The following is a 21,222-nucleotide window of genomic DNA, read 5'->3' as shown; positions in this document are numbered from 1 at the left end:
CTCAGAATGTCGTATAATTACTTACTGCGCTTTTATTTATTTATATATAAACAAAGTGCTAGATGGTACTATATATCATATTATATTGCAACATGGAAGAGTATGCTTTAAGATTTTAATATATAAAATGGGAACTTTTCTTAAGCTTTGGCAACGCCTACCAGGAATCTGATACTTAACTTTTGTGTGTGAAGTGAGATTATGCATGCTTTTGAATATAATTTTGAAGTTTTTAAAATTAAAATCACGTCTTTTAAGTCTAATATTGGGGAAACTAATAAAAGATCTTAATCTTTATTTACTTGTGTGTGAACTTTGAAGCTGTGTTTTAACTTTCATTTTATTTTTTATTTTTATTTTTTGAAATGTTTTAACTTTCATTTTAGAAAAACTAGATTATGGGTAAGGTTGACTTAATTTAAGGAGTCGAACTTTGTGGTTATTGGATTTGAAGTTATACCTACCGGCTGCCGCCACTAGAGTCGGCAGTTAAGTAAAGCCATTGGGGCATTCGCGTAGAAACTTGATGTAATAAACTAAATTCGAAGCTGGCCAGGGTTGAGAAAAAGGGCATTGAAATTTGAAATGGATTCAACCACATTGGCTCCAAGCCTCACACGGCTCCGACCACCGTCACACCTAATCTGACCAACCAAACCACCAGGGGTGACCAACCACTATTCAATCCGTCCTCAATACTTATAAGTACATTTTTTGAGAATCTCCATTATATGTTTCGGAGATTTTTTTGTACTCGTACAAATCCCTTACGAATTCCTGCGAATTTCGGTTAATTCAAATCTCAAAAATTAAATAAACATTTTTGAAATCAATGCAACACCTAAAACTTATAAGATATATCAGATTATCACAAATTGATCTCTATCTATGATATGAAAGTTTCAAACGTCAAAATCTATCTAACACTCAATTTATATTTTCCATATCAACAAATCAATTTATATTAAATGAGAAAAAATCTAAACTTTAATTTTAGTTCCTTTGAGACATAACAGTGATAACACGTAATCTCACGATTTTATTATATATAATTTTTTATTAAAATATATATTAAGGTTATATAGGTAAATTATTATAAATATATTTTTAAATTTTTGTAAAATATCATGGATTTTTACGTATATTTTTTTAGAATTCTCATAGTTATTTACACGAATACAGTTTGATTATCTTACGATTTGGATATAATAATCTCCGTCTCCATCCCCATTCGAACTTTAAGAATAAAATTTATCCCATCCCATTCAAACTTTGAGGATAAAACTTATCCCATCCCCATTCTCTCATAGGTAAAGATTTCGATTATTTCTCATACACCATTTTCGGTTTTTCCGCCCACCCGATTGCCAACCCTACAAACCACCTGACAAATTCAGGGCTCACCAAGTTTTACTTTAACTTTATCTTGGCTGTGCAGTTTTTTATTATTCACCTTTTCACCAGCAAAGCCAGACCAGATACACATCTAACCATAAGAAGTAAATCCAGTTCCAGTCCATAAATAGATAAAATCGACCCACCCTCTTTATTCCTCAATCGTCGACTTTCACCATTTATTTCCAAAATTCCTTTGTAAGCAAATGGTTTCTGCTGAAGATTCCAGTTCAAGCATTGGTCGAAACTGTTGCAACCCAGTTTCGGCTTCGGTCACCAAACTCGAGCGACACACTACTGGCCGTTCCATGCGTACGATACGCTCCAATTTCTACCAAAACGACAACAGCGGACACTGCTTAACTGAAAGGTCTGGGTTTGTCTCCGAAAACCTCACCGAATCGGTAGTCGAACTGCGCCTCAGCCAACTGGCTTCCAAACCCAACACCAAGTCTGTTAAGTCCGACTCAGGAAGCGAGGGCTTTTTAGACATTTCTCAAGCATTCAGCGATTTCTCCGCTTGTAGCAGCGATATCTCCGGCGAGCTGCAGAGGCTGACCACCCTGCCTTCACCTGGAACTGCCTTGGTTAATGAGAGTACCAGTGGAGCTGAGTGTGAGCCGGAGCCGTGCCATGGATTTCTGTTGAGAGAGAATTTCTCCACGGAAATTATCGAGAGTATTTCACCCGAAGATCTTCAACCGACAATCAAGATCTGTGTCGACGGCCTCCAGTCATCTTCCGTTGATGTGAAACGATCAGCTGCGGCGAAGCTCAGACTGCTAGCAAAGAACCGCGTCGATAACCGTGAGTTAATCGGAGAATCCGGAGCGATTCCTGCTCTAGTTCCGCTCCTTAGGAACAGCGATCCTTGGACTCAAGAGCACGCAGTGACTGCATTACTAAATTTGTCGCTTTTCGAAGCTAACAAAGCCCGGGTTATAAATGCTGGAGCTATAAAATCGTTAGTGTATGTTCTCAAGACAGGAACCGAAACATCCAAGCAAAACGCGGCGTGCGCACTTATGAGCTTAGCTTTGATCGAAGAAAACAAGACTTCAATCGGAGCATGCGGGGCGATACCACCACTAGTATCCCTTCTTATCAACGGATCCAACAGAGGCAAGAAAGATGCACTAACAACTCTCTATAAGCTGTGTTCGGCAAGGCAGAACAAGGAAAGGGCAGTTAGTGCAGGTGCAGTCAGGCCTTTGGTGGGGATGTTAGTAGAGCAAGGGACCGGAATGGAAGAGAAGGCGATGGTTGTTCTTAGTAGCTTGGCAGGAATTGAAGAAGGCGGGGAAGCAATTGTTGAAGACGGTGGGATTGCGGCACTGGTGGAGGCAATTGAGGATGGATCTACCAAGGGGAAGGAGTTCGCGGTGTTGACACTGTTGCAGTTGTGTTCTGATAGCGTTAGGAATCGGGGGTTGCTTGTTAGGGAAGGTGGGATCCCTCCTCTTGTTGCTCTTTCTCAGACCGGGAGCTCTATGGCTAAGCATAAGGTAATTCTAGTTCATGTTGGTTGACTTGTGTTTTAATGAATATAACTTATTCCTTTAATTGATTGCTGGATGATAAAGTTGAGTGAAGATAATGTAATAGATGTCTCTGGAAATCACAATGCTGCTTGCTTAGTTTGATCCAATTACTTTGTTGACTAAACATTGTTCTGTTAATAAGTAATTTGCATTTGAACGATCAAAACCGAGCATCGCTGAATTGCTTTACTTTTGCATCGACTCTACCTATGCATCTGTAAGACGAACATTATGTAATGTTTGCTTCATATCAGCAATTGACTTATTTGTTGAATGTTAATTTTGCAGGCTGAAACTCTTCTTCGGTATCTGAGAGGATCCAGACCAGAGCCTTTGTGCTCCAGTCCTTAGAGAAGAGACGTTTAATTAGTAATAACTATACCAGGTTTCTTTACTGTACAGGAAGTGTATGCATCATTTGTACAGTTTGATTGTGTTGTACAAATACAAAAGACAAATGGGGGGAGGTTAGTTTGCAAGGGACTGAGACTGACATTGAGTTGTATGATTTTTACTAGATTATTGGGGGGTTTCCCCCTCTTATTGTTGACTTCTGTTCTCCGGATCGACTTGTGGATTTCAGGTTGATAGATTTGGATTATTTTCATATGTTTTGTCCAAGTAACCGAAATTCCATTGCATGGATTGGATTGTATGTTTTCTGCATTGTGAATATGGAGGTTATGTTAATTTGATGTGATCTGCAGCCGAACGCATTTGTAATTTTATCATCGCATCTTGTAGATTGAGCCTCCTGCAGTTGCGCAAGGATCACATATCATGAACTTTCTGTTCTAGTACTCTTTGATCATGTCTAGCTGTAGTAGATACAGAAATGAAGTGGTGGTTGAAAAATACTTTTCCTCAAGTTTTCTTTTCCGGATATATGGTCATAGGCTCATAGCATGTTTATGCCTCGATTAATGTTGTAGAAATGGTTCAGTATCTGTTTTCATTTAATTTCCCGCAATTTTCCAATTTGCCTAGGAGAACTATGCCATTTTATGGAGGGATTGCATATTGTGGAATCATAGGGCCCTTGATCTGCTCCTATTTGGTGTAAAGTAAGGTAATCTGCTGTATATTATTACCTTCACCATCGATCAGTCCTACTTGTAAACATCTAACAATTCCTGCGAACTGGTTCAACCATATGTTAATCATGAATTAGCTGGCAGAGCAAGTGTTGGCATCCGTTGTGGCTTTAACATGTTTCACTTGGATCGTTCTAGTGTTATCAGCATCCTGTGAGTCCAAAGGCAAAAGTTCCACAGCATGTATAACATTTTATCTAGAGTCGAACTTCAAATGTTTTCTTTTGAATGCTTGAACATGTTGGGGTCTGGTCTGGTATTTCCAATGTTCAGAATTTTGGAAGAGAATAAATCGTTGTTAGGAGCAAATATCAATAGATTGTTCATTAGTAAGATTTATTGTACGACATTTATAAAGGCCATCAATGGACAGTAAAAGTAAAACCAAAATTTGGATTTGGGATGGGATTACAATACTTAAACAAGCCCATTGATAAAGAAGTGGATGTTTACTTCATTTGCTTTATTATCACAGAAACCGCATTCAGCTCTCATGCAAGACATGCAATTCCATGATGCTGGATTAGCAGCTGACCTATGGACACGTAGTATTTGCAGCAAAATTTCGTGGATTCCAACGGGTTAATTTTTGAAGCGAGGATCGCAGCCTTCCAGAACACAACGGATAACCCTACGATGCATACAATGATACCCATTGAAATGAGCACCATCTTCCTCCTCCCACCGCTGTCAACGACCATCTTGTACGATGCAATGCAGACCCCGCGAACTCAACTATCAGGGGGCTGTACTAATACATCACCAGGGTGAATCCTGAGAATTGCTGAGCCACCTGGACTGTCACCCCAGCATGCAGCCCCTTTCGGACTACATCATTTCCACAAAGCACCCTTCAACTTTTCCATCATTGAAGTGTCCCCAATGTCATGCTCGTCGGCCTTTTCTGCTTGTACAGAGATTCTCAAGGCATTAATCTCTTCGTGAACTTCGTCAGCAGCATGGATCTTTTTTTAGCATGGCCCTGGCCTCTTCCATGCACCTTGTTCTGAAGTGAACATAACAAGCACTATATATCATTGTTCGGTTAATGGCCAGAAATTGGCCTCTTGTAATCAGCAAGCCATTGGTGCTGACAAGTGCAACTCGGATTCTAGCAGGAGAAGCTTCCGATCTATAAAGACTAAAGAGGTGCGGTCATAGAAGCCATTCCAACTCCTGAACCAACGAAAACGTGTCATTTATCCACCCTCCTAATATAGCGCTTGCCACAGCCATACTCACAATGGTTTCCCGCAATATAATCAAGTTATGGACAATTTTCTATTCTTAATTTCTCGCATAAACATCGTAAACACCGAAACTAACCTGCAGCCATGTTTCCTTGTCAACTTCATTGATATGAAGTGGAGCACCAGATACTACTACTCAATTCAACACTAATTATTGTATATTAGTAAAACTATGAACGCGCTCCTCCTCGAGCGACTAAATAGACCCTTTTACCCTTGTCATAACCAAATAGAAGCCCTCCAGTTCCAGCTGATAATGCAAGTTTCATAACGTAAGGAGTTCTCCATGTGTTCCAGCATTCACCAAACCCATAAAATTACTAAGAATATAATTCTTGATTTATACAATGTTTCACTTCTCATTAACAAGGGTTGATATTTGAGAAATTTTTGGTATATTTAGGCAAATAGGCCATTCTTTAAGTTAAAAAAAAAACATCTTTTCATTTTGCGATTCAAAATTTAAAATGAGAAAGTTCAATCGAGTCGAGATCGAGTACATATATCTAATTTCAGGACATGGATATATAATATCCCAGGTATTCAAGATAGATTAGGGTCAAGTGCTGATGTCCACATATCGGGTCAAGATTAGAGTCATGTGTTGAGGTCCATATATTAAGTCGGGATTGAGGTGACAAAGTCTGATCTATCCATCCTGTTGCCATCCCTATTTAAATGAAATAATAGTACGCGAAAAAAAAACATTTATGACTCAGAATCTCTCTGTTTTTAGTTTGTTTATATGAAATAAATTATAACTCTAAAAAAATTAATTAATTAGACAAAATATTAAAATAAAATAAATAAAATAAAATAAAATAAAAAAGTGGGCATGGTTTGATTCAAATTACACACAAAATCCACAAATTGAGCAAAGAATTCAAAAGTCACACCTGGAGTGTAGAACAAGTTGTGATCAAAATAATTAAAATAGTTATACAACAATTATGGTTGCAGTAACAGTAATAGGGGAGAGTATATGTAGAATTGCTACAGGAAGAGATTATTGGCAAAAACATTCTAAAACTTCACCCCACTGGTATTGGTAAGTTGCTCCTAAACTTGGCTATGGTGCCTCAAAAACTAGCCTCCTCCGTACTCGGACGCCTCAAGAAATATCGTAAACTATTAGCAAGAACCTGCAAGATTTCATATACCAAAATTTCACCTCAATGGTTAAACCTATGGCATGTTATTAAAAAGCTCACATTTGTCCATAGCTGAAGTTTAGTGTTATTTACCAGCTGCAGAGGCTTGATGAGGGCTTTACCCTTGTAGTTGACGTGAAACGTTGCCTTTGCAAGCAACCCCTGGGTGGCAAAGGTCCAAAAGTAGACAAAATTACTAATTATGCTAATACTAAGTTACTAACACCGGTTCTCAGATAAGCAGGTGAAGAGATAATCATCTAATCCTAGTTCGTGGGTGACGGAAAGAAAACAAATAACTATCGATCACCTCGGTGTCAAACTCCCCAGACTCAACTGCAATGTTGATATCTGTAATAGTCTTCACAATATCCACCAGCAACCCTGGGCGATCAACAGTCTCCACAAATAGCAAGCTGAACCAAAATTTCTTTTAACCAAATAAAACTCTATTGGAATGAAGAATGTAAAAAGCCAAAGATATCGGCCCTTTCATTTACTCTAATACAACAAAGAATAATCCGGAATGGGAACCACAAAATGGGGCCAAGGCTATAGTCATAAGTATCAAAATTTCAGGAGCAGGGATTGTATTGAATAAGGCTATAAGCGCCAGTTGGAGAGAGACTACGGTAAGTCGGTAACCATTACCTACGGTCAGGACCATCATCACGAACTCTTACATGGGTTGCAATATCCACATCAACCTGAGGAATTCAAAATTTAAGCCAGGATTAATGTGGGATGTCACGCTCAGATCAATAATTGATCTGTAACATTTATGACCAGTTGCACCCGTCCCAGTAACAAGTATGAAAAGTATCCTTTAGAATACAACAAATATCAATATAACAGTTTTCAACAAACATTCAACATAGGAAAATGCCTGAACTCATTGAGAAGAAAAGAGAGATTTTGCAAGAGGAATACCATTTCTTTTGGTGGCTCAACACCAAAGGTTGCACCCATTGCTAACTGGGAGCTTGATTCCTGGACCACATAACATGGCAATAGATTTCACTAGGAGATTCTTCACCAGGGATAAGAAAAAACAAGAGATGATTACCGGATGATACTGAAGTAAGTTGTTTATAATCGTTAATCGTATTGCCTCGAGCAGTTCTGGTTCTTCAACTTTCCTTCCGGTACTACTGTAGAAACACGCTGTCACTGTATTAGTAAAACTGCACCTAAAATAGCTTTTACAACAACCGAGGCGGGACATTCAATTTTGGCATTAACCCATCCGGGTGTATTTACATCAAGAATCAGACAAAGAGATTCTGATTGATTTGCCACAATAATAAGAATTTAGTTCAAGGGAAATGAAGAATTACTCCTTTTCAATAATTCAAGAAAAATGGTGATCTAAACTTTGAAGATTCAAAACTTATAAAATGTATATGTTTGATAATCATGCAGTGCATGAAAGATATAATCTGTTATGTTTATTGTACCATTGTCACATTTGAGTTACTTAGGAGTATGCGGAAATACAGATTTAATCACTTCTGATGTCTCTAGAGATATATTGGGTAGTTTCAATCTCACTTGAAAATAATCCTAGTCGAAAAACCGACTTATGCTGAATTAGGTGATCATTAACCACAAACAAGAAGAAACTTAAACTCATTAACTTTTTCAAATAGAAAAATTTACCATGAAAATACAAACTGCTAAATAGCTTAAAAGGCATACGACTTACGCCTTAGTTATGGAAAACTTGTTGTGCTTCCCAGATGAATCCAGATAGACGTTTGCCTTAGTAACATTCAACCCAAGACTTTTAAGTGCATTCATCTGCAGTTCACTAGCTCATAGTTAAAATTATACACACAGAAAAAGAAAATCGTATCACAAGAGAGAATACAAAATTGTATATGGAAAATTGTACTTGGAAAGCAAAATATAGACGTTCTAAATCGGTCAAGTAAAATTGGATTTATACGGTATCAAGAAGTGCTCCGAGGCGATCACCAAAGGTTATTTCCACGACAGTGGCATCCGGGTCAGAGTCCTGATCAATTATAACTTTGGGGGTTGGAACTGTATCAAGCAAACTCCCATCATTCTTCAAACATAAAACCACAAGAAACGGAACATTAGTCAGTTAACAGATGGCAAACAATCAACCAAATATATAGCTGCTCTTCCATACCTCTACAGCAGTGGCCGATGGTGCTGTCCGTGGATTGATTCCGGTCGACGATGATGTCAAGATGACACTGTTATGACTTATGATCAAAAGTCAAGATATACATATATATAATTTTAGCAAGTGCAAAGCCAGCTGAACAATAACAGTAGCGCAATTGAAGAAAGTTTGGAAGCAAAAATATAGCCAAAACTATAATGGACAAGCAAGTTTAACACTATAATCATATTCAGACATAACTAAAGAGTAAAACGTGCCTTAAAATGTCATTTCTAATTCGATTCCCAACATAATAACCCATTTTTGTCCTAAAGACGCCCTCAAGTTGTATTAAATATGGATAAGATGATTAAATTAACTACATGATCCAAATGAGCTTACCCAATCCCAATGGGTATGGAAATGCATTAAATTGTTTCACTTCAAGCAACATAAGAAACACCATATAGAATTTCCCAATCGACAATTTCGACACCCAGAGACTTAAAACAGAAAAAATAAATCAGATTGAACAATCCTACCTTCTCCCAAAAGTGTTGGGTAGTCTGCTAACGAAGGTAGCGGGCAAATAATGGTTTTTGATTTCAAATACAGTAAGGCAGATAGTGTTGCTGCTAAAATATACTGCACAGTTAGCAGCAGAAGCCATAGCAACAATAATTATAGAGCTCTAGAAAGAAGTAAAAGTAAAGAGAAGAAAGAAACAGAGGGATCAAAGAGAAGAAGCAATTTTGAAGAAATGTGAGTAGTGAGCTAAGGCTCTCGTTTCATCCGTCATTAGTGATTAGAGAAAGAAGATAACACTCGATCTATTTTGCTCCTCTCTTTTCGTTTTCTTCCCTTTTTGAATCACTTATAAATATCCTCGTGTAATATCTTCCCAACGTTAAACCCATCCATCAAATTTACTGAGACGTGTTTGGTACCCTCACGTCTTCATTGTCCTCTCGTTGAACAAACGACGACTTTGAGAATCTCGATAACCAAACATTGCCTTAGAAGTTTTTAAAATCGAATCGAACATTAAACCGATGAAGATACTAATTTACTGATTTAACCGTAGTTAAATCGCAGTTGAACCGATTTATATAAAATAATTTTTTTTTAATTTTACATAATATTCAAAGCAATATATATATAACAATATTTTTTTTAAGTTCACAATATTAAAAGATATAAAAATATCACAAGTTATAACATATATAAGTTAAATACCATAATATCAAGTGAAACAAAATGATTTAAATCAACTACAACATAACATTTAAGGTTAATACCTAATTAAATTCATCAACAACTAAATAAAAGAAGTACATAATTAATACAAGTATCAATTATCATAATATTAATTAAAATTGATTCTTTCAAATTCCAAAATATTGAGAAAAATTTCTTCATTAGTTGAACTGCCACCGCCATCACCACTTTGTATTTGAAATTTCATAGCATCACTTTGAACTTAAAAGTCCACAGCATCAAGATCTTCATCACCTAACAATATGATAAATAGATACAAAGTTAAATTTAAATTCTCAAATAATACTTAATAATTAAAAAAAGTGTAAAACATATTAAATAATAAATATAATTATATAACTAAAATAAACAAACAAAGATTAATCTTCATTATTTTTTATGATTGACCAACTGGTTTAATTTGGGGTTGAAAAAAATCATAACAAACGACGTCGTTTGATTTAATTTTTTTTAAAAATAGAACCGCTTGAACCATTGATTCACACTGATTTTGTCGATTTTCAACCAATTCTTTAAGAATTCATTGTAAAACTAATTTTGAAAGATGACTGGACTAGACAGACAATCGATCGAACTGATCGATCCGATCCGATTTTAATAACATTGATGAGGACAATTTTTTGAAGGCTTCAACCTTAATTCCCACAATCCCGAAACTGCCCTTATCGTAACAACACTTGACGTCGTTATGTTCAAGCGACAACTTTGCTACTGTTTTGAAATTTTGGATCAGTAATAACACTCGCAGGGATTCAAAAATTATATTAACAATCAACTTTATAAAATTTTAAGATATGAAAATATATTATTAATAAAAAATAAGATTAAGTATTTCTAATATCATTCACTTTGAGCTCGAACACGTTTTTATTATTGACATTTTAATTTTATTAATTTTAATATTTACGTTTATATTTAACTGTAATTATATCACTATACTGTTAATTTATTAACGATGACACAACATCTAAATGATTTCATTAAAACCCTTTAATAAAAGTGAGATCTTTGTAGACATTTTAATAATATTTTATTTGATAAAAAAATATCAATTTGCAACCCTAACCTTAAATCACAAAATCATTTGTTTCATTCCCCGCCGACAGTGTTCAAAACTCTATGAACCTGAAAAATTCAAGCAACCCAACTTTAAAAACCTCGAAATGAATAATTTGTGTGTTGGAACCTGGAAAACTCAAGCAACACTAACTCTAAATTTTGTGTTGGAACCTGCTGTAAAATTCAAGCAACCCAAATTTTCAGAAATGGTTTTGTTAGGGAAACCCGATTCATGGTCTTGGACAGTCGATATAATTAGAGAGATTCATGTCAGAATCTGTCTTAGGAGAAGTGGTCGGCGTTTTCTCATAACAAATATGTTGAAGAAACGAAGAGATTTGCGAGGCCTGGTTCAGTGGCTCAAAAGAAAGCATTCTTTGAAGCTCATTATAAGACCCTGCTGCTAGGAAAGAAGTCGCCATGCTTGAACAAGCCAAAAATGCTACTGAAACTGAGGCCCTTCACCAAGAAGACAAGCCCTCAAGTGCAGAAAGTGGCTCCATTTAAGAATGTAAAGAGAATAATTTGGAATTCGTGAAGATTGAGAGCAGAAATATAGGTGTAGGAGCTGATTCAGTTGATGAACCCCAGGCTCTTTCAGAGAATAATATGAAAAAATGAATCTTTTGAAAAGAATGGGGTTGTTTTTAAGGGTGAAATTAGAGATTTAGAGGTTAAAGAAACAACCCTAACTATTCGACGCTGGAAAATCAATGAGGTTGGCATATTGCCTGTTATTGGAAAATGTTTGGGAAACACGGGTTTGGACAGAAGATGATGAAGCCAAGAAAGCAATTTTCTAAGATTAATGAATAATTAAATGGGTTTGAGGAATAATACCAAGTCATTTGGGGTTTAAAAATAGTCATTTAATAAAATTACATCGTTTAACGAATAAAAATAGTCATTTAATAAAACTATGTCGTTTAATGAAATCGTCCAAATCATCACTTTTACGGTAAACAAATGTTATATTATCGTCCTGTTAATAGATTAATGGTGGGTGACATAACTGCAGTTAAAAATAAATGTCAGTATTAAAATTGATAAAATTAAAACGTCAGTGACATAAACGAGTCCGAACTCAAAGATAAGTAGTATTTGAAGTAGTTAACCTTTGAAAATATGAAGGACCACTCAGCCGGTGACTAGAAATCCCTATTTATGGGAGTTGAAGGCGAAGAAAATGACTACGAGGAAAGGATAAGAAGATAAGAGAGCAAAATGACCAGAGAGTTCTGTTATTAATTAAAGATGCCTCATCGGGTGCAATTGGACTTGATGGTTCATGCCAACTCTTGTGTTCACAATGATATCACCATTTCTGCAGATTCTTATTATTCTATGGGGATCATAAATGAGTATCCCACACGCAGTTTCACAATGTAAATGCAAACCGAATGAACATCTCACAAGGATCTACAATGTACATGAACCACTCTAAAGGCCAAATGAAAGAGAAATTAAAAAATAAATACAGTAATCAGCGTATACCCATAATTTGATTTTACATTTAATTGATCCCAATAAAGGAAAAAACATGAGCTAGAAAATGAAAAAGAGAACTTCCAGCACGTACATGAATCCTATGCAACTGTCTCTATAACAGGTCGATCACGACAGGTAAACCGGATTAGCTTTATATTTTCATGTGGAACCGAAATGTCTCGCTGGGGAAAATCTCGAAATCCGGTCATTCACCCGCTCCACCATACAAATATCCTATCTTACCATATCATCATCAACTTATGTGGCAATTCCTGGAGAGAAAAAATGGTAAGCAACCGAAATGAGACCAAATTTGCAGAGCTGTTATTTTGTTCGAGTAATGGAACAGTAAAATAGAAAATAAATCAAGTCCTACCCCCATTTGTCTACCTATTAGTAACTCTATAACCACCGATGTAACCAGCAGAGTTATTAGCTATAACATCTGATGTTGTATTTCTCTGACCAAAATCGGAAGAACTAGAAAGCTCAAGGTCTAAGGGCAAAGATCTCCAAGTAGAATCCCCATGAAGTGAACCATTTTCATAAAAATCAGCATAACCACCATTAGAGGCACCATGGAATGATACCTGGGTATCACCGGTTCTCTCATGGCCTATTCCTTGGGATGCAACACCAAAATCTACACTTCCGTACCTATGATTGCCGTAAGCAGAAGCAGCACCTCCACCCAGACCTGTGTTAGTAGAGGAATCCCAAAATGTTCCAATACTGCCAAGAGAACTCGCACCTGTTTTCCCACTTCGAGATCCCACGATTGGACTAGAGTTTGTGGAGTTCGTAGCATAGGTAAGACTTCCATTTCCCCAAATATTTGGACTTGCTGAGTTTAAGACATAACTATGCACTCCACTTCCCACACCATACCCAAAAGGACTGGCAAACCGGTTCAAATTTTCATTACATAAAGTGTTCAATCCCCGTCCATGGCGCAGGTTAGAACCAAGGTTTGAATTCCATCCAAAGATTGGACTAAAATTTGACTCAAAATTCAGTCCCATTTCGTAAGCAGGGCACGATGGAGAAAATCTACTCTGACCAATATTACCAGGACTATATCTACCTTCCATTTTAACGCCATAACCTCCAGCTGAATTAGTATTATAACCCTGCATGTAACCGTTAAGGAAGCTATTAACTCTACTGAGACCAAGATTATATCCACCTAACTGGTTCCGACTTAGACCTAAAGATGATTCTTTCGGGACAGCTCGCTTGACCTCAACCATTTTCCCGTTGAGTTCATGAAATGTTCTCTGCAACACTTTGTCCACAGCTTCTTCTGAATCATAAGTTATGAAACCAAAACCCCGTGGCCTCTGAGTGTTGTGATCATACATCACAACATCAGTAATTGTACCAAACCGATCAAAGTACCTCTTAAAGTCACTCTCAGTGACAGTGGATGCTAAGCCTCCCACAAATATCTTTTTTGTGTGAGGAAGACCGGATGATCCAAGAATGCTAATATTGTTTTTGTTGAGACAGTTCTGGTCCTCCCTAGGAACTGCCTTCTTTGCCTCAACCTGAAGAAAAAACCAGGCAGAAAATGGATTTATACATGATTTCAGTCGCAAGACATAATGCTAGCATCAGAAGTACCCAAACTCTCTGAATCTTAAAGGAAGCCACCACCTAAAGCTGGTCAACTTTCCCTAAATTTTGTTTTATGGATCTTAGAAAGTTTCACTATTTTACAGTTGAGGAACTCAAAACATAAGATCTATAATGACGGAGTTCTTCTCCATCATACAAATAACGTTTTTTTCCCACAAAATCTCTTTGATGCTAAATAATTACCAATGGAGCTGTAAGAAGATCTGTTTCATTCGAGTATAATCTAAGACAAGCATTTGGTCTTTGTAAAATTCATTCTACCACATAAAGCGATTTCGGATTGGTGATCAAAGCTGCAGAATGAAGCTGTTGACATCGACTGATGTTTGGAAATCTATCACCTTCAATAGCCCTCGAAAGGCAAATTCATTTTACTAGAGTAGTTCATACTCAATAGCAACATGCTGCCAATTAAACCTCACAATGTACAATATAAGCAGTAAAAAAACTAACAAAAATTAATGTCCTGTTTTAATTAAAAAAGAAAAATAAAAGATTGTATGAATGGCCATCCACTACATCAGGACGAGAAACTTGAGAACTCTAATATTTTGAATCGTATGCTATACAGTTCATAATATCTGAGCAAAGGTATATTTCAGAATATGTCCAATTAAAAGGAAAAGGTTAGGAACTTACAGTTCTACCATCTATCATATGCTCTTTCATAACAACCCTTTCTGCAATAGCCGGGTCGGCGAAAACAACAAACCCGAACCCTCGTGCACGACCGGTGGTCCGATCCTTCATTATCACAGCTTCCACAACTTCCCCAAAAGTTTCAAAATACTCTCTAAGACGGTCCTCATTTGTGCCACAAGAAATCCCACCGATGAATAGCTTGCCAACCTCCATTTCCGTTCTGAACACAATATCAATATAATCTAGTTCAATATTCGATTTCCAAATCAATCATACACAAAACGAATAAACATATCATAAGAAGAAAGCCAAACTATATTCAACAAGAGAAGAAAGCAAGCATCGGAGCTAGAATTCGACTCGTAATTTCATGCAAATAAAGCCAGATACAATGGAGACGTTGCTTTCTTCAATTTAAAAAGCTAAACATCATGTCTTAAAATGCAAACCAACATAAACACCGTAATGTAGATTTAACGAAGATAACCGTAGCTTGTCGGAACACGGAAATCAACCCAAGCTTGGTTATTTATGTTGTTGGATTCAGTCGAACAACATAAGACGGATTACGGATCGATAATGAAGCGACCAAATATCCAGGTTTCCCAGAAACCAAAGCATCAACTTTAATGAGAAATTAATAAATAAAAACGAAAGAAAAAACACAAGCTTTTGGTGGTTTATTAAATATACCAGTGGAGGGAAAACCCCAGAAGGGAAAGCAGTAGAATCTAAGATCTGAGAGGAAGCATAACAAGAAGAGAGGGCTGAAAGGCCCTCCTTTTCCTCTTCTTCCAAGTACTGTTTTTGAATATCAATGGAATTGAGATGTATAAACAATTATAAAATATGACTGTGGTGTAAATGAATGGATTTTGTGTATCGAACAGAGAGGCCAAGAGAAAATGAATTTGGATATGAAAATTTTGTATTTTATATATATATTTAGAAGAGAAGGAGAGAATGGCGTTGGCTATCATTTTCTTACAAGAAAGTTGTTAAGGAGACGACGGAAGATTTTCATCTCTGTTTTCCATGTTTTTTTCTTAATTTAAAATGTCGTCCTAACGCGGTTTAAATTAAACCAAATCAAATTATTATCAAGCTTTCATAATTTTATATATCTGGAACCGTTAAGAAAATTTTTGAAGTTAAAAACGATAATGGATCGGTTATGAAAATCGAATCATATAAATAATTATTACAAATCCGATTTAATTTATCAAAGTAAATCAAATTAAAAATATTTCTCACGAGGTAAATTAAACTTTTATTTTAAAAATATTTATATTTTTCCTGATCATGCTTAAAATTACGTAATAAAATAATACCATATACTAATCTTATTCTCAACAAAAACAATAGTAGTAGGAGCCTTTGGATAGAAAACAAGCAGTTTTGTTGTAGTAATTAAGAAAGATTTAAATTTTATTATTAAAATAATTATTAGAAAGAATTAAAAAAGACAGAAGGGATTGGTTGTGCACCAACATCTATTCATTCCCATCACCAAAACCAACTCAGTTAATTTCGTACTAATAATATTCGTCCTTTTCTAAAAAAATAAAAAATAATAAAGGGTTGATCAATAAAAAACATTTAAAAAATACAAATATTTAAAATATATAAATATTTAAAATAAAATTAGTTCGATGTATATATTATAAATTTAATTAATTTAATTTGTATTATGATTAATATATTTTTACAAACATATATAATTAATTATCATTCCAGTTCAGGTTTTTTTTTGGATTAATCATTCCAGTTTAGTTCAAAAAGCTTTGTTTGATAAAATCTACCAAGGATGGAAGTTGGGGCTTGGTGGTTACGCAATGATGACTTTCTTCCACTAGACCTGGGTTTGATTTATTCTCAATTCTTCAATAGATTGTTGTTAACTTAATAAAAAAATAATTATTTATAATTAATTAATTTAAAAACAAAATTTACTAACATGACATCATATATGAATATGTCACATTAACAGCAAGTATTTAATGTTAATTAACTAATAATTACCATCCAATTAGGAAACATTTTATCCAAAAATAAAAGTTAAATCATTTTGTCAAACATTATATACTATTTTTTTATTATGCCATTACTTTACACATTCAAAATTTAATTTAAAAATGAATACATACTCAAAAATTGTAATTTAAAAGGGCATCAGAATTGCAGAATAACAGCAAGGCTTTGGAAGCCATTCAGTCCCGAAAGATGGTATTTTGTAATTGCAATCCTCATTGCTCACAATCAGAAAACATCAACATAACTTTCATATATTAAATAAAAAGCTATGTGATTCTCATGGCCAATCCCAAGAAGTAAATGCAGCAACGCCGCTCAACAAGGCGATGGAATATGAGACTTCCGTCAACGGAGGAACTCCCCGGAAGGAGGACCGTCAACGTCTACGAAGTTTATATATGACGCTTCCTTTGGGATATACAAATATAATTTATAGATTTGCCCCAAACCGAAGGAAAGGAATTTTTGATCCCCCGTCATATTCATGCTACAATCAGTAAAACCAAATCAATGTCTACATCTTTAACTTAGATAAAGTTGAAAAGTGAGAATTTCTAATATCTAAAAGTAAATGAATTGGAATGTACGTCTCATGGCAAGTCCCAAATGGTAAAAGCAGCGACGCCGCTCCACAAGGCAATGGAATATGAGAAAACCCATCGACGGAGGAACTCCCCGGAGGAAGCACCGTCTACATCAATGAGCTTTTTATGTGACGTTATCTTAGGGATATACAAACAAAATCAGGTTTGCCCCGATTTAGAGAATAGGATTTAAAACCCCCGTCACAGACTCACAGTAGACTGAACAAAAATCAATAATCATAAAAAAACAAAAAAAGTACGAATTTCATTAAAAATGAAACACTTGAAGCAAAATGCAACTTCCCCAACGCAGATCGACTAAAATCGAATTCACTAAAGGGGTTGCACAACTAAGGAAGGAGGTGTTCTGCTGTTAATTTATAGCCTGGATTTAGTGGCCGTCGCTCACTAGGGTTTACTATTGCATTAGAGATAAAAATCCAATATATTCATGGAACCCGAAGACCTAAATTTCAGATGGCCCAAGCCGAAAGCCCAATAGTTATATACTTTACGGCTTTTTTTAGGGGAATAATGAGAAAATATTTCGGGATTAATATTTAATTCAATGAAAATAGTTGGGATAAGTCTAAATTATTGAACTATACTACTAAATAAATTATAATATTATACTTGAACCATAAGAAATAATATCAATAAAATATTAATAATATAATCATTTAAATACATAGTAATAATATATATTTTCACATTGTAAATGATATTTATTTCCAAAAATTAGGCGATGAACAGGGTAAAATACGAAAATTTAGGATAAATTACAATTTTGGAACTCCATACCATACATATTTTTACAATCTAATGAATTAATCGTCTGTTTAGTTATATAGTATTATGAACTCTTCAACTTTTGAGTAACTTTATCATGGAATTTGATGAGATATATTTGTCGGAGAGGGAGGAGTAAAGGAACCAAGTGAATGAAAAATTAGAAATTGAATGTACAAAACCGAACCTATCTCAAGACGACAAATATATTTGTTAGCATAGATAGCAGCCCTCCCCTTGATATGTCGAATTCTAGTCCTACCAGATAGATGACTCTTCTCATCATCATGCAACTAAATTCTAAACATCCCTCAACCTTCTTCATCGACTCCTCTACATCCATGATGCTCCTCGGCTGACGACTTCAGTTTTCATATAAACATTTCACCCGTTTAAGACAAACAGCTCCGATGAAACCAGTCCAGTAGGATATGCGACGCAACGTGAAGAGAATATCAACTATATGCAAGTCTCTGAAAGAATTAACTAGTGTAATAATCTTACAAAATCTTCAACAGAAAGAATCTGGTGAAGAATTGAAACATATTTGTGCAAGACTCGTTGAAAAGGCTGTTGGTCGTCAGGAGTACAGCAGAGATGTTCACCCTAAAACATAACAGCAAAAAGTTCTCAGTTCTTCTCAGAAAATACACCTGTTGGACTGACTAAATTGCATCATAAAAGCAACTTTTAGTTTATCAGATATACATATACCATCAAAAGCTATAATTTGTTTAAATCATCAGTTTCAAATCAGAGATTATTTTTACTGTGAAATATACATACACTATGCCTTCTCAAATGAGTTTCTCCCCAAAGCTGATTCATTTCAGCAACATAAAAGAATGAATCATGAAATCAAAAACATTTACCACAGAAAAATGCACTTTTTTATGCCATGGTACAGACTGAAGAACATACATATACAATCTTACCTTCTGTTATGCTTTGATGGTTTTGACTATAAGTCTCTTGCACAATAGGATTTACTGACCGAGCGATGCTTTTAATACGGCTTAGTCGTAATCTTTTCGATACTAAACCTGAACAACAGATTTTTTATATATAAATTTGGAATTTGTGATTGGTCAGTTCATTTATAAATGGTTTCATCAGTTAGATAATTAACATCTACCCTCAAAACAATATAAACTAAGATGAAATCCGTAAACTTACAATTGGAAATTCCGTATTCCTTCATCATCCCTCCAATTGCAAGCCCGTTACAAACAGTGTCATTTTTTGCTCGTGCCAGATGTTTTATGCGATTCAAGCGTAGCTTACCGGGCAGAATATGTAACTTATGAGCAGGGATTTCCAAACCTGTTGAGTAAATTACAAGGAACAAGTGAGAACACGAGACATGGCAACCATTAATGCTAGAAGTAAAGTAGTGGAAGCTAACTCTGGGAGCTTCTCGTATCCAGCATTAGTCTATCGTGACCATGATTGGGATCCACAACAGCAGCAGCATTAAACTGAGGACTTGAACTTGAAACAGAATTGCTTAAGGGCGAGTGAATTGTTGAAATGCTCGAGGTTTCTTCAAATTGAACGGGAGGTGGAAGGGTGTACAACCGAGCAGTTTCAGCTCTCTGTCTCCGCAATTGATAGTTTCTTCGGCGTCGAGCGAGATGCTTCTCTCTCTCCTCATGGCTCATAGACTGCCTTCTTTGCCGGTCCCTTAAACGACGGCGTTCTCTCTCTAGCTCTTTGCGCAACTCTGATCTGCTTTCTAGCCCTTCCATAACCATCGCCAAACAAATTCAACAGAATCACCGCCTTAATAAATATATATGTTCCAGTGCACCTTTTTATTTATAATTTTTATTTTTCTGCAAAACGAATTTTAAAAACTTATGCTTTAATCCTTGATAAATAAATGAATTCAAAATTATATTTAGATAACAGACGATGGAAATAAGAGGAAGCTAAACCGCCATTAAATCATTATTTTTGCGCTCCTGATCTGAAGAATAACACACAAGCGAAATGATCAAATAAAAAGAAGGAAAAAAATCATATATATATATATATATATATACATATATTAATTTTAAATAGCAAATGAAAAGGAAAATGTAACCTGGTCGTAAGAAGAAGAGAAATATGGCAGGAATGAAGAGAAGGGAACGAACCTATTACCCATTCTAATTTTTATTCCTGCGTCTAATTAGGATCCCATTTTTTTTTTTTACTGTTTTGAATGGATCCGAAATCATGAAACGCATGAGTGTCGTGCATGCATTCACTTGCCAATGGGCTGCGTTTCTCGGTTTAAACCGGAAAAAAAAATCGACATCTTCGATTTGATTTTACTAAGTAATATTTTTAACAAAATAATAATATACTATATTTTAAGATAAAGTACACAAATCACCCTCCAACTATGTTTCTTTGTTCAGTCTCCGATTATTAAAAGCTACAGAATGGTCACCCGACTAATTATATGCTTTAAACACGTTTTTTAAAATTTATATTCGTCTAAGTTGGACGTTAACTTGCTAATTAAGATATAATAAAATATGAACTCAGAATCTAAAACGATTATACAATTCAAACGGTTCTAGGGTCATATTTTATCAACTCTCAATTTATAATTTTATTAACATATGAATAGTCGAAATTATCATTTTATAATTTTTAATAGTTGAATAACTCAACAAAATAATAGATATAATTTTTAATTTTTTAATAGTTAAAAGACTCAAAAAAAATCAACATGTAGTCGAATAATTATTTATGTACTTTATCCATATATTATAATATACAATGGCAAATCTAGAAATTAAAAAAAATGAGGATCCATAATTTTAATGTTCATATTATAAAAAATTTGGGTATACAAATTTTTTTAAATTTTTTCTATTTTTATTAACAAATTAAACTAAATTTAATTTTTTTTTAAAGTAATGGGTGTACAGTTGCTCTCAGCCACATACATCCGCACTGATTATATATAAAATTAGGTCCGTTTAATCTGTTAGACGTTTAAACAGATCAAATTTTATATAAAATTTAGTTGGTTCGATTTTTGTAGTTTTAAATCGGGTTGGTTTGTTTAGAAACTGGCCGAAAAACCGATTGAAATCCCACTTCAAAAAAATAAAAACTGCATAAGCGAAACGACGTCGGGTTAATTAGA

The 21,222-nt window shown here is 35.1% G+C and overlaps 4 protein-coding genes and 2 pseudogenes across 8 annotated transcripts; 1 reads left to right on the top strand and 5 right to left on the bottom strand.

Moving 5' to 3' along the window:
- The first annotated feature begins 1,529 nt into the window (after positions 1-1,529).
- Positions 1,530-20,184, top strand: LOC120194694 (U-box domain-containing protein 4-like). Of its 2 annotated transcripts, XM_039196931.1 has the most exons (3): positions 1,530-2,900; positions 3,225-3,296; positions 20,175-20,184. In XM_039196931.1, the coding sequence occupies exons 1-2, from the start codon at positions 1,602-1,604 to the stop codon at positions 3,285-3,287; spliced, it is 1,362 nt and encodes a 453-aa protein (XP_039052862.1). In that variant the 5' UTR covers positions 1,530-1,601; the 3' UTR covers positions 3,288-3,296; positions 20,175-20,184. The 2 variants fall into 2 exon arrangements, with proteins under 2 accessions (XP_039052862.1, XP_039052861.1); XM_039196930.1 differs by lacking the exon at positions 20,175-20,184 and having other exon boundaries at positions 3,225-3,609.
- Positions 4,104-5,594, bottom strand: LOC120194740 (annotated as a pseudogene).
- On the bottom strand, positions 6,183-9,366 carry LOC120194695 (ACT domain-containing protein ACR11-like). 4 transcript variants are annotated; one of them, XM_039196932.1, is made up of 10 exons: positions 9,108-9,366; positions 8,590-8,665; positions 8,380-8,502; positions 8,137-8,231; positions 7,498-7,582; positions 7,362-7,421; positions 7,083-7,138; positions 6,742-6,847; positions 6,492-6,593; positions 6,183-6,422 (listed from the first exon to the last, which is right to left on the bottom strand). In XM_039196932.1, the coding sequence occupies exons 1-10, from the start codon at positions 9,233-9,235 to the stop codon at positions 6,360-6,362; spliced, it is 894 nt and encodes a 297-aa protein (XP_039052863.1). In that variant the 5' UTR covers positions 9,236-9,366; the 3' UTR covers positions 6,183-6,359. The 4 variants fall into 4 exon arrangements, with proteins under 4 accessions (XP_039052863.1, XP_039052864.1, XP_039052865.1 ...); XM_039196933.1 differs by having other exon boundaries at positions 8,590-8,659; positions 9,108-9,365; XM_039196934.1 differs by having other exon boundaries at positions 8,590-8,656; positions 9,108-9,365.
- On the bottom strand, positions 12,422-15,700 carry LOC120194693 (heterogeneous nuclear ribonucleoprotein 1-like). Its single transcript, XM_039196929.1, has 5 exons — positions 15,364-15,700; positions 14,668-14,890; positions 12,767-13,937; positions 12,644-12,662; positions 12,422-12,611 (listed from the first exon to the last, which is right to left on the bottom strand). The coding sequence occupies exons 2-3, from the start codon at positions 14,881-14,883 to the stop codon at positions 12,777-12,779; spliced, it is 1,377 nt and encodes a 458-aa protein (XP_039052860.1). The 5' UTR covers positions 14,884-14,890; positions 15,364-15,700; the 3' UTR covers positions 12,422-12,611; positions 12,644-12,662; positions 12,767-12,776.
- Positions 16,838-16,925, bottom strand: LOC120194779 (annotated as a pseudogene).
- On the bottom strand, positions 18,855-20,195 carry LOC120194697. The gene is made up of 4 exons (XM_039196936.1): positions 20,164-20,195; positions 19,483-19,818; positions 19,254-19,400; positions 18,855-19,120 (listed from the first exon to the last, which is right to left on the bottom strand). The coding sequence occupies exons 2-4, from the start codon at positions 19,736-19,738 to the stop codon at positions 18,969-18,971; spliced, it is 555 nt and encodes a 184-aa protein (XP_039052867.1). The 5' UTR covers positions 19,739-19,818; positions 20,164-20,195; the 3' UTR covers positions 18,855-18,968.
- Between the last annotated feature and the right edge of the window lie 1,027 nt (positions 20,196-21,222).

Source organism: Hibiscus syriacus, unplaced genomic scaffold (genome assembly GCF_006381635.1).
Source record: "Hibiscus syriacus cultivar Baekdansim isolate YM2019G1 unplaced genomic scaffold, ASM638163v2 tig00117000_pilon, whole genome shotgun sequence".
NCBI lineage: Eukaryota > Viridiplantae > Streptophyta > Magnoliopsida > Malvales > Malvaceae > Hibiscus > Hibiscus syriacus.
This window is presented reverse-complemented; position numbering and strand designations above follow the sequence as displayed.